The sequence below is a fragment of the Gavia stellata genome, chromosome 1 (genome assembly GCF_030936135.1).
Source record: "Gavia stellata isolate bGavSte3 chromosome 1, bGavSte3.hap2, whole genome shotgun sequence".
NCBI classification, from domain to species: Eukaryota; Metazoa; Chordata; class Aves; order Gaviiformes; family Gaviidae; genus Gavia; species Gavia stellata.
In genome coordinates, this window is record NC_082594.1 from 131,586,681 (window position 1) to 131,600,148 (window position 13,468).

The 13,468-nt window shown below is 41.2% G+C and overlaps 1 protein-coding gene across 1 annotated transcript in view; it reads right to left on the reverse strand.

Moving 5' to 3' along the window:
- The window catches only part of MAN1A2 (mannosidase alpha class 1A member 2), a 144,930-nt gene that overhangs the window by 8,918 nt on the left and 122,544 nt on the right, over positions 1-13,468 (reverse strand). The window contains exon 11 of the mRNA XM_059836282.1: positions 8,026-8,198. Coding sequence (XP_059692265.1) covers positions 8,026-8,198 — 173 coding nt within the window. The remainder of the gene's footprint in view (positions 1-8,025; positions 8,199-13,468) is intronic.

Genomic DNA, 13,468 nt, shown 5'->3' on the forward strand with positions numbered 1-13,468 from the left:
AGGCACTGGACACATACAGAAGTAAAATCCCTCCAGGGCTACTAACGACACCACATTTGGCAAACTGCTAAGTGCTAAGAAAGCGTTCTGGGGAAGAATACTTTCTTTCCTGGGTATTTACTGTTGACTGATATTGATGACAGGTCATGGACGGAGTAGACTTTTGCTCTGAGCTGTTATGGCTCCTCATAGGTAACACAGAGTAGAACATCCATCAGTCAATCAATGCAACATATGCTATGAGGTGCATAGGAAGATGACAAACATCCCTGGATTTTGCAGCTGGAAGAGTTTGAAGAGTCATAGAAACTCTGTGACTAGTAGCTAGTCATAGGGACTTACTGAAAGTAGGAATAAAATACTGTACTTATCTTTAGGGACTATTGATTTAATCTTATAAACTCTTCTAGCTCCTGCTTTCTCCCCACACTTCCATCTCCTACATGTGCTCTTCTCTGTTTCCCCTTTATACAGTTGAAACTCAAGCCAGCTTGTGTGCTGGACTGCAGAAGGGCTCTTTAGAGCATGAAGTTTAAACCCATAAACATTCCATGCAGAATGGGGCCAACGTATCTGTGATTCACAAATCACCCAGCTAGTCAACTCCAACACAGTACTGCAAAAAGCACAATGGAAGAGGAGGAGACTGGAACGCACGCGTTAGTAGCTCAGAGCACCTCTCGCCTACGCTTTCATTATTCCACTCACACGCACGACCTTACAGCACACAAGGATATCAGCCATTAAAACCGGCCCCAAAGAAATGACTCTGAAATGATTCACAGGTTATTTGTGCTTCCCTGCTGCTTTGGCAGTGCTTCCTCAGCAGACACCAACTCTTTTAATAGATTCATGCAGGGAGAGAAAAGGCACAGTGATGAAGGAAAATGTTTGGCTCAGGATGTCTGTCATTACCGACTACTGAATGTTGCTACCTGTAGTTCAGTAATCTATGACTCAGCCTGTTAGCCTGTATGAAATCTCTCTCTGCATGGTGCTTTAGGCCCAGATTTTCGTTAATTCTGATTTTTGCTAGTTATACTCAACAGAAGCTGAGGGGAGTCAAGGCAGGGGAGCAAGTAAGTTTTGAATGATGTCCCATTTTATGCAGAGAAAACAAATTCAATCAAAATTAACTCTACAAGTTCCTTACTATAGCCTTTGCATACTAGAAATACTGGGAAACAAAGCAGAATTTCCCATTGGACACATGCATGAAGAATGCTGGCAGATGCCATCACTGAAATCAGGAGGAAAAGTGAAAAGACAAATGAGCAAGGTACCAAGGACAGTAAGTCACAGCACATCAGGTACTACAGCTAACCTCCTCCTAGTACACACTCTTACCCCGTGGAAATGTGAGGCTCTTCATGGACCAAAGAATAATCCAGACTGCACAAAGTTCTTTCAAATTTCTGAAGACCAAGATTTTTAAAGAAGCAAGAGGAGAGACTAACGAAAGGATGTTCCTGGAATGGTTGTGGCTCTGGGGCCTGCGCTTATGCCAAGAAAGGTACAGTATTTCTTGGCAGAATCTAATTCTGGCTGTAACTCCTTATCTCAAGTGGAGCCTTCTCCAAGTTAGGATGGAAACGCTCCCTTTTTTGTCGGAACTTGAGCCTAAAAGGAGAAAGTGTCTGGATGAATTCTTTTCAGATCTGGTTACTAGTGCAGGTTAGGGCTACACTTAGACTATTCACATGTTGCGATTTGGGTTGACCAGGTTTTCTCTGCAGTCTGGAGAGAAAGGTGTATGTGACACCTCTAGCCCAACAGCATCACATGCATGACCACCTCTTTGTCCGCATGCTCTTGCACACCACAAGCGACACCAGCTATCGCATGGCAGCCAAACAAAAAAAGAAAGGAAAAGAAAAAATTAATTGCTTGGCTGACTTCTGAAGAAATAATGCATACGCTGTTTACGGAACCATTTGCACATTCCTCCCCAGAAGTCCTACTGCCGCTAGACAGGTGTGATATGAATAAACAAGAGCCAAAGCACTTTTGCTTTCTAGGCAGGAAAAGAAGTGCCTCGTCTTGCTACTATACCCTTTTTTTATAAACTGCAGAACACAACCTTGTCTCTGCTCTGGAGCGTGGCAAGACGGAGGGGAAAGCTCCAATGGTTACAGTCCTGCCAGAATTTCTAGCGTGCAGAGTCTGATCTTGGTGTTCCTCTGGTCAACAATTCAGCAATCCTGACACGGTGTGCCACCGCTCAGACAGGAGAAACTTGCTAGTGATTGTGGCAAAATGAAAAGAAGGAATAAATGGTACCACTGTCAGGGCATTGCCTCCTTCCTCCTCGAGAGTTAAATCCCCAAGTCAGCATGAGAGACACAACTCGTTTATTCTGGAGACTGTAGATAACAGATAGCACTGAGATCCTGCTCTGTGCTGCAGAGGTCTCGTGCTTGGATAACTAAGTGCAAGCTAGCAGGCCTAGAAGCCTGAAGAAAGAAAATGTGTGTTTTATATTGATTTTTTTTTTCCCCTTGCAATTACCAGGTAGTCTTGTATCTTCAGAAATTTCTCCTTAGGGAGACAGACTCTGGCTAGACCAGAGTTCAGGATAGACAGAGGATTTATCCTAGTTGAGCAGAGATCTAGACACTGCAGGTAGTAATGAACTGTAGAGGAAAAATTCCTCCGAGAGATTGCTGTACAGCTATTCATCCGCATATGGATAAACAAATTGTCCTTGATTCAGAGGCGTACGGAACTTCAGGACACTGTCTGAAAACTTTGGTGCTGTGGACAAGTTGCTAAAAAGGCACCTGAAATTTGCAGTGTTCTGACTTCACACAGATCTCGGAGTACTTGGTGCAGGGGCATCTGATTTGCCACCTGAATACTCATTCACTCAAGAGCTGAAGACCAGTTTCCCTGATAAAATAATGCTAAATTTATTGCACCCTGGAGTACAGGGAAGTCCTAGATGACTGGAAGGGTATCAAGGTAATGCTACTATTACGAGGCACTGGCAGGCTGAATAATTTTAAGATGGCATACCTGATGTTAGTCACAAACAATTACGGAAACACATGCAAAAAATATAGAAGACTAGGAGGATAATTGACACCAATCAGCATGGTTTTATAGAAAACTGTCTTGCTCACAAGCTTGATTTCATTCTTTGAGGTCTACAAATTGGCAAATAAAGGTAACTGCAGAGGTGCAATAAACTTAAAAGTTTTAAAGCAATTGACGTGGTACCGTAAGGCTTTATGATAAGACAAAGCAGCACTATACCATATCAATATCATTATCTTGATGTAAAACTGACTGACAGGGTTCTAAGAACAAACTGGCAATGTAAAATCATCAACAAATAGAGCTGCTTCTCACAGAAACCCACAGGAGCAGTCTGAAGTTTTATCAATCACTGCAACACAGCTGCTGGCAAAAATGACAGAGGTAAATAACAGCAGTCAGTGCAATCTGGCGGTAACTGGGGTCCAAACTAAATGAGTTTAATCTAACCAGGCATGTAATCCTAAATCTAGACATAAAGGCTGTGTAACTGCAGAACAAGATTAGCCTGGAAAGTAGAGAGACTTAAAAGAATTCAGTAGCCACGCGAGACAATCCAGTGCGAGTGCCCGCTAGGATGCTGTGGCAGGTCCACACACAGGGGTAGTAAAGAGTAGCAGGGATATAATTTTACTTTTGCACAGGGCTGCGTGGAAAGACAAAACTGGAATATGCAATTCTAGAATTAATTTTTTAAAGAGATGATGAACTGATGTGGATGCAGACATTTGGAGAAAATGCTTTACAGTGGGAGACAATACAATTTGTTTAGCACCTTAAGTAAACTAACTATAAGCTTATTACATTCTTTGAAAACTCTCTGGAAAGAAAACATGGGGGAATAAAAGACATTTTAATATGGTATAGGAAGTCATAGGAAAATCCAGTGATTGACAGCTGAAACGAGACAAATTCAAATGGGAAATAAAGCATATATTTTTAACAGCACAAGTAATTCAATAATGGAACAAACTACCAAAAGAAGTGGATTTTCCAGTTCCCTTTATTCAAATCAAGAGTAGAACAGAAGCATATGCAATAGTGTCTTCTTGCCAAATACATGTGTGTTGGCTCAAAAATGATGCAAAGTGAAATTTCAGAGCCTGTGGCATACAGGGAGGTCAGAGTTGATGATTTAAGTTCTTTGGAACTGAAATCGGAAGCGCCTCTAGATCAGACCCCAGCTCCCTCAGTTTCCACTGAGGGTGTTTTTGTGGTTGCTTGTGAGACTCTTCTTGACTATGCCAAAAATGTGCTCATAAAAACCGTGCCAGTTTCTTCACCAGCTTACCTCCCCAGAGCACCCCTCCATGGTACTCACAGCTTCCAACCCATGGACTGTGAACCCACATTTCTTTCACCTCCAAACTACGCCTGGCTCTTTTCTGTCTACTTTGCTTCACTAAGTAGAGAGCTATAGGTCTTTCCACTCCATCTTACTGTCAGTCCTCAATTTGCCTGACGTTAGCCCAAACTTGAGGTCTTGTACATTATTTTCACTGTAAGCAGAAACTCTGAACGAACTCTGCAGCCTCCGTGGTGCAATCCTGCTTAGTCAGATACGGAAGTCCCCAACAAATAGCTGAACCCTTCATCCACACAGCTTAGAGTAGTAATTGGCTTTATATGCCTATTGTGAAGTGGTGGCTCTTATTGCTTTCAAATAATTAGCCTAAAAAGGATTTTAGTAATTTTCTGTATTTACCCTGAATATCTTGCATGATTATTTCTGTAATACTTCAGCCAGCCCCCCAGCATCCCATCATCCAATTTGGCTGGCCCGATACAATTGAGATGAACACTGTCTCTAGTGCTAAGTATAGTATTAGGGAGAATTAGCCTTTTTTTATTAGGAAAGAGATAGAGACCCTGTCACAGGGATTTATGATCACTGAGGGAATATAAGATTCAACTTCCTGGTTTTTCCCCCCAGACACTGGATTTGGAGAGATGCGACAAAACAGGCCTTGGTGAAAGCACACCACCTGCACTAAAATGCCCAAGTTTTGTCCAAAAATCTAGATGATAAAGGCAAAAAGAAGCTGCCAATGGTGAACAGATAAAGAAAGTACAGTACAAAGATCTGCCTGCACACACAATCTAGCCCTCTGTGCAAATTCTCATTGATAAAAGGCAGAGAGAGAGACCTGGGCTGGGAGTGCTAAAGAAACTTAAGTAATGCAATGTACTTAAAAGCCAGGTAGTTCTGCAATGTATCCTGGATCACCTCTGGAAAGTTCTTAAAATCCCAGAAGCAGACCTCTAACACATTGGTGAACTAACCCAAATCCATTCCGGTAGGGATGTATTCATCCATTCGAAGCAGCAAACAAGGGAGACCACCAAGAACTCAGTCATCAAACACCACGTTACACCAGGTTCAATGTAGAAACCCAAGACCATTCAGAACTCGGAAACAAAACTCAGTTTCCCCAAAAGTTTAAAAAAACTACTAGACTTCTGATGAAGAAACTATCATTTAACACGAGAAGTCTGTAACACAGATTTCAAAGTATGCTTCAGTGGTTGAAAGGCAAAAGGAAAGTGAAAACAGACAGTGTTGTACAAGAGCAGCAAGCCAAATCCTGTGTGTGTCATACCAGCATCTCCATTTATAAATGGAGAAATAAACACAACCAAAGCCGTGTGCGGTAGGGAAGAAGGGCAAATAGTGAGTAGGTGTGAGAAGTAAACACAAGAACTTATTATCTATATGCAGGGAACAGAAAACCTTGGGGAACAAAAAGCTTCCCAAGCTTCTGTGTTAGGATGATGGTGGGGGGAATAAAATCTATAATTGTGGGAGGGAGGGGTATGCAAAGCCATTTACAAAGAGTTCAAAAACATTTTATGGCTATGTTGGATAAAGAAACTCTTCATTGAGGAAACAAGCAAAAAAAGGGACTCTGTAAGTACAGAGGCAGTCAAGCACATGGGCTCCTTGATTTAAACAACTTCGGTGCAGGTTGACAGAAGGATCAAATAAAATCCTGCCCTGCACACAGAGAAAACCGGAGGCAAGGAAGGTTTGGTTCGAAAGCATTAATGGGGACCGAGAGATGAAGGCACATGGAGAAAACTGAGCAAAATGCAATTCAAGGACATGCTTTGCAGTGTGCTTAAGAGACAGATCCTGGCCTGAAAAAATTTACATTTGTAAATTCTTTAACCTAGTACAAAGGACCCAATCTCAGCTTGGATCATCCAGCCACAGTTTCTGACAGGAGTCGGTGTTAGATCTGCAAGCATTTGTAGTACACACACTAGGCAAGGAGTAGGTTACTAAATCTGTTTCTTTGTCATCGTAGAAACACGCATAGTTTGGGCAGGAGGAACAATGTGACTGCATGTTTGATGTTTGAGAGAGCAGCAATGCATTCTGGAATACAAATGCAACAAATGTGGAGCCTCCCCCCAGAATAACATAATGTTGGTTATAACAAAACAGTCTACAAGGCAAAACCTAACCAAGACTAAGACACAATCTTAAAATACTCGGTGTCTTCTACGTCATTGTAACTGCCCTGAGGGAAGGATAGGGATGAGCTCAGCTATATATTCCGAACCTGCCTTCACTATCTTCCACCTGATGAATACAGGCTTCTCAACAGACCGCTTGCTCCAAGTACTTTTTCTGCGTCTCTCGCCTCTGGAGCAAAACTGATTTTCACCTGCAGAATAAAGTTTCTCCAGTCTCTTCGTTCGTCTCTTCCTCTGCTCTTCCCTCATCTCCTTTGGCTGTACTCAAAATATTTCATTAGTGCCTTGTTAGCTTTAATGTTTATCCTCATCTCTGAAACTGGCTTTGAGCTGTGTTTCCAAAGTCTGCTGAAGCTGTAGCAGGGAAGTGGAGGAGCTGCAGTAATCCAACGGCCACTCAGATCTTGCAGGTGACCAGAAATGGCCTGGCCAGCAAATGAGTTTTGGACGAGCCCTGTACGAGACCAGCAGGTGGAAGCAGCAAGAAACATGACACCAGAAAAGGCTCACAAGTTCAGCCCTATGAAGCATTTAAAAGGAGAAGTCTTCTGGGTATTACAAATAATTTTTACAATTAGAATATTATATTGTCATGTGAAAATGAGGCCCAGTTATTCATATAGCCCGTAATGCATGACTGTCAGAGAAAGGAGTTATCCATCTATGTACAAAGGATGAGTGAAGGAAGGCCATGAGCACAGATCTGCCTTCAGAGTCTTACTATGAATTTGGGCTTCTGTAGACCAGTACAAGCATTTCCAATGAGAAAGACTCAGAAGCTTTTTCACACTTCGGAATTTGATTAAAACATACAACAACTAGATTTAAGCCCAGGAAAGCAGCTATACAAGAACTGAATAATCTCAAAAATTGTTGCTAAGGTATTTTAAAGTTCTGCCTTATGTGCCATTACTTACTCACTTCCCTTTCCAGTTTAGTTCTATGATGTTATAATTGAGTAAACCTAAACTGACTGGCAAATTTTGTTCCTTCCTATCAGACAAGTAAGAAAAGAAAGAGCCGTGATACCAACCCACATATACACATGTACACGCTATCTAGTCTACAAATCATCTGAGAACTGTGGTCCTACCACTTGTGTTTTAATAGCTGACCAAGAAGGAACCATAAGAACAGTTTGGTCTCTTAATCTCAACTGAGTGCTAACACGTGCTTAACAAAGTTATTTATAATACACTTTCATTTCCCAGAATAACTTACCTCTCTTGAGGGCTGTGGACTACTGATAACAGTAGGAGTCGTGACCACTGGATTATATTTCCATGCCTAAAACCTATCAGCTGAGAAACGTGTTCAGCGTTAAACATCTTTACATCTGATTCAGCAGTTGCAAAACAGGAGTAACTGCGCACACCCCCATGTACCCTGGTTTACAGGAACTCGTGAAAATCAATTACCATTTGAAGTGCTTCAGTACCACGAGATTCAAGTGGCTACGAAAGGAAAATACATAGAATTAATTTACTGACAGATAATTAATACATTTACCTGCGTTGCCTCCCAGCCCCACTGCCGGTACTTGGGATCGTGGGTGAATCTCCACATATACCAGTAGGTCTCAATCACCTCTGGTCTTAGGATGTAATACTTCTCGTTCTGCCGCACTGCCACCGCCTCTACGCCACCATCAAATTTGAATGCTTCTGGACCCAGCTTTAATGCTGCAGAGGAAAGGAGGAAAAAATAAAAATAAAAAACCAATTTATCCCTTACCAATCTTTGCAGGAAGGGTGGCTAGGAGACTGCTATATCCCAAGCATGTGAGAAAAGCAGAAGCTAGCTTGTCTTTAAGCAGTCTCATAAATATTTCCTATTGTTGAGGCCTATAATTTTTCTTATGAATAATTTATCCAATTCCTGTGAGAAAACGACCTACCTTGACAGGAGTACAGTAATCCTCTTGAAAACTAATGAAACGCTAAGAATATAAACACATTAACACATTCAATTATAGGATAAAATTAAAGTGACCGACATCAGTTCTTTACAAGCGAAAGAAAAAAAAAAAAGGCGGGGGGGGGGGGTGTCAACCAAGGTTTTGATGTCCTTTGATCCCACCCAGCACAGCGGGAAAAGATCTTAGAACAAAACCAGGTACCACCATCTCAAATAACCTGCATCTTTATCCAAACTCTCTGGGTTTAGGGAAGTGCTGTCAGGCCACCGTAACTGAGGTGCTTGAGAATGTGATCCTCAAGTAAAGGGTTTACAACTAGGCAATGAAAACGTAGCCACGCCTGAAGATAAATCCCTGAACTAAGAGATTCACTATTTCAGCCCTTAAAGGAAGCTGTAATGGCCCTGTGCCAGCATCTGGAAGACTATTCATATAAGAAGGAGGTACCTGTAGAAAAACTGTCTATAATATGAAGATGCAATTACATATGGGTTTTTTTATTATACAGCTACACATTTCTCAAATTTGACATAAATAACATACTCTTATCTGCAGCTGCACCCCACCCTTTGCTTTGGCAGAGGATTTTTACAGCTCTGAAGTTTGAAGCTGCACTTGAGCTTTAAAAATTATCAAAGCAATTAATCACGTAATTCCTATGGGCTAGAAGCTCAGATTAACCATGGTCTCATGACTCTGAAAGGGGAGCCTTAGAATACTACAATGAAAAACACGAGCACGTCCCAGTGTGTGCCCCCGCAGAAAATATCCAAAAAAAGTTCCTTAATCTTTTTGTTTCAAGGGAGTATGGCTCTGGATGCCAACAGAACAAAGCACCACTCTCTGCTTCAGCCACACACGTGGTAAGGAAAACTCCATCAAGAAATGTTTATTATACTTCTTTCAAAACGGGCCATTTTACCAGTATCAGTAAAAAAAAAATTTACAAATTTTACTGCAAAATCAATGAGATTAGATACAGATTTCTACCTATCCAAAATTAAGATGATAAGGATGGCCACACTGGACCAGATGGAAGTTCTGTCTGGTCCAGTATCATGTCTCCAGCAATGGCCAAAACCAGACAAGGATGGGGAAGAGGAAGAACAGGCCAAGTATATGAGGTACCTTTTTCCAGCTTCTTTACCCCTCTCCAATTTTTTTGAGTTCAAGGCTTCTCCCAAACTAGACGTACTTTTTAATGTGGTCAGTAATTCTTAACAGATTTATTTCCCAAGTACTTATCTGGTGTTTCCTTAAACCTGTGTAAGCCTTAAGCATCCAAAACAACCTCTGCTAAGGAGTTCCACTTCTTTATTACCTCTTTGGTGTAGAACCACTTTTTTTTGTTCTTTTCCATTTTCAGCTTGGTTCCTACTAGACTCACTCAGTAGTCTCTAGGTCTTGTCTTGGAGAAGAGAGTGAACAACTGCTTCCTTATCCACTCTCTCCAGTCGCCGGGTGATTTTGTAAATCTGTTGTATCCTACCTAAAATGTCCCTCTTCCACACTGAAGAATGCTATCCAATTCAATTCCTTGAAGGGAAACTTCCATACCTTTAGTTTTCCTTCTAGCCTTTCTCTGCAACATTTCCAATTCTACTACATCCTTGTGAAACAAGAGGAGCAGCCTGAACAGAGCACTGAAAGTGCAGACAAGATTAATACAGTGACATAGTGACGGTTTCTATTTTGCTCTTTCTCACTTTGTTTTTCCTGACTGCTACTAAGCTGACATTTTCATAATCTCAAAAGCAATTTCCTGAGTTGCAATGGTCGGTTAAGAGCTCATCATTTTATATATGAGGTTAAGAATAATTTTTTTCATAGGTGCCTCACTTTACATTTAACTACAGTGAATTTAATCTAGTAATTTATTACACAATTACTCAACCTCATATGGTCCTTGTGTAATTTTTCAGCTTTCTTTCATCCTTGCTATCCTGAATAGCTTTTTTTTTTAGTTATTATCAGCACACTTACCTTACTGTTCCTGCCCTTTTCCTGATCATTTATATATGGGTATGTATGTATATATTTTCTCTTTATATATACATATATACACATACTAAAATATAAAATGTAAATATACTCTACATTTATACACATCTATACACATTTGTAAACATACTCTACATTTATACACATCTATACACGTGTATCTCTAAATACATATGAAATTTATGAGAGTACCGCTGGTTAACCACCATTTGTCCATTGCAAGAGCTGACTATTTACCTCTACCCTATTTGTTACACTACAACCATTTTTTTTCCTCCACGCAGGTACTTGCTGCTTATGCTGTAGCTGCTTAATAGCCTTAAAGGACCTTAGCAGAGAACTTTTGAAAAAGCCTTTTGGAATGCAGGTAAACCATGTCAGCTGTATTACTCTTACCCACCAAAGAAGCTGGATTTCAGGCAGTTCTGGTGATGCATTGCCTACAGAAACTGTGACACCTTCTCTTGCTTTCTAGCCTGCTGGGGCATTAAGTCTTTAATTATTTACTTGTATCTACTTCTAACGTTACTGGGCATCCCAAGGAATTATACCACCCAAGGATGGGTGACCCCTGCATATTGTGACAATCTCACTGAATTCTTCTCTGAAACCAAGGCTGTAAAATCAATCACAGCACTTCTACTAGTGAAGTACTACTTCTACTGAGGCGCTTAGGGACATGGCTTAGTGGTGGACTTAGCAGGGTTAGGTTTACGGTTGGACTTGATGATCTTAAAGGTCTTTTCCAACCTAAACGATTCTATGATTCTACTAATAGCTGACTAAAGTAAAGAAGCTCCTATGAACACAGTACCTTTCAGGGGAGTATTCTTCCAAGCAAAGAACCATCTAAGGCCATTTTACAGCGCTATAGTGGTCACACGTTAATCCAGGTATTTTAGTATTAATGGGGCTGACAGGTTATAGTCTAGGCAGGGAGAGCAGATGAGAAGCAATTTCACATCATAGTGCAAAATTGCAAAGCTAAACCAGTACCATTTAAAAAGAGATTTTAACTGATTTAAAGTTGACTTCAATGAGAGCTGTATTTAGCACTGCTGAAAATAAGGACAAATCCTCAGACTTCTAGATAAATATTTATATATCTATTTCAGAAATTATCTGGAAAACATTGTTTAATTTTTTATGTGTTCCTTTAAGACTACAGTCAACCTAGCAATAAATTGCCTGAAAGTAAGAAAGGATTCATAATTATAATACTACTTTCTAGGCTCTAACTCATATAAAATCTGAGGAAGAGAATCTCCAAGACACTCTCTGAACCATTCCATCAACGTACATTGTTATTATATACTTCTCACGAAAACAAGTAATTATTCTTCTTTCTTCATCTTTGCCTGTTTAGCTGCTTACTGAGAGTCTTGGGATGGAGACAGCATCTACTCACACCCTTACAATGTCTCAGCTGAAACCTTAGTCACCTGCCTTATTCTGCTTTGGAATTGTCACACACATAAAAACAGCTAAACCTGTATCCGGATTCCGAGGACAGTTCTTGCCACGAAACTTTACAAGCATGCAAAAAACTTCATCCTAAAATAATCTGTCTGTAGTCAGTCAATACTGTACATACTATCAGCTAATGGCTGGGAAAATTCTTACATATAAGGGATGGTGTATTTTACTAAAAATACTGGGTGCTATAAATCCGCACAGGCTGCCATCTGTATAGATAATTTTGCTTATTAATCTAACCTCTACAATACCTCCAAAAGCAAATTATTCAGATTGATTTGTTAGTGGTCTTTCTAGTCTTTCAATTCCATGGGACTTTTTTTTAACCATTTATGGATTTCGTATTACCAGTTATTTTATGCCTTTGCCATATTTCTCAGTGGTACATGTTAAGCATGTGAAAGAAAGAACTAATTCCCAGTAACTGGAATGCCTCAAGATGTGCAGTCCACACACAAGCTTGAACGTAGAGAAACCTTGCACCATACGCACATGAAGCTGTATTCTTTTAGCCTTACCAGTGCCCACTGACAGCGTTATGATTCCCTGTGCTGTGCCGGTACATGGACATACAGATCAGAGCATGCCTTCTATCTTTGGTTCTCTCAATCTTCTCTCCAAATCGAGAGCACACTGGACTACAGAAAAATCTTGGACTCTCCTGTCATATAGGATGGGAGATTTAGGATGACTGCAGCAAGAATCTGTCAATAGGTTATGGTACAGAAAAAAGCAGGGCAGGTAGGAAGCAGAGGCACGTGTAGATTATGCCTCAGAAGGCTATTCTGGTTACAGTTAAGTTTTCTGACTTTGACCGTCAATAAGCCTTTTCAAATCCTTGGTGTTTCCAAGGGGTGCCACAGGCATTCACAATTTCCTGAAGAGAGGAAGAGCCTCGGAGTTCCCATGCCGACAAGTTCAATGGATCCTGGAAACACAAACCCCTTGCTCAGAGGCAGATCAGAATTATGCCTGTAACCCCTGCCTTCACCTTCCAAAGACCATCAGCTTCCTCCAGCTGGTGAATTAGAAAGGCATCCTACAGGGAGTGTTGTAGACTGATCCTCAGCTTAAGCAGAATCAACAGGGATTGTCACAGAGCCTGAGCGTCTCAGGATATCCGCAGTCACTTCTCCAGCCTACGGCTCAGGAGCCTGAGGTCTTTGCTCAGATGTTCCTGGAGAACATCGATAGGTGACTCTTTGATTACATGGCAGTGATGCCAGTTGTCACTGGGACATAATGCCCATGGAAGTACACCAGGAATGGCTGCAACGACTTGTGGCCTGGAGCACAAGTCTTATGAGGAGTGGCTGAGGGAACTGGGGTTGTTTAGCCTGGAGAAGAGGAGGCTGAGGGGAGACCTCATCGCTCTCTACAACTACCTGAAAGGGGGTTGTGGTGAGGTGGGTGCTGGTCTCTTCTACCAAGTGACTAGCAACAGGACAAGAGGAAATGGCCTCAAGTTGCACCAGGGGAGGTTTAGGCTGCATATTAGGAAAAATTTCTTTACTGAGAGAGTGGTGAAGCACTGGAAGAGGCTGCCCAGGGAGGTGG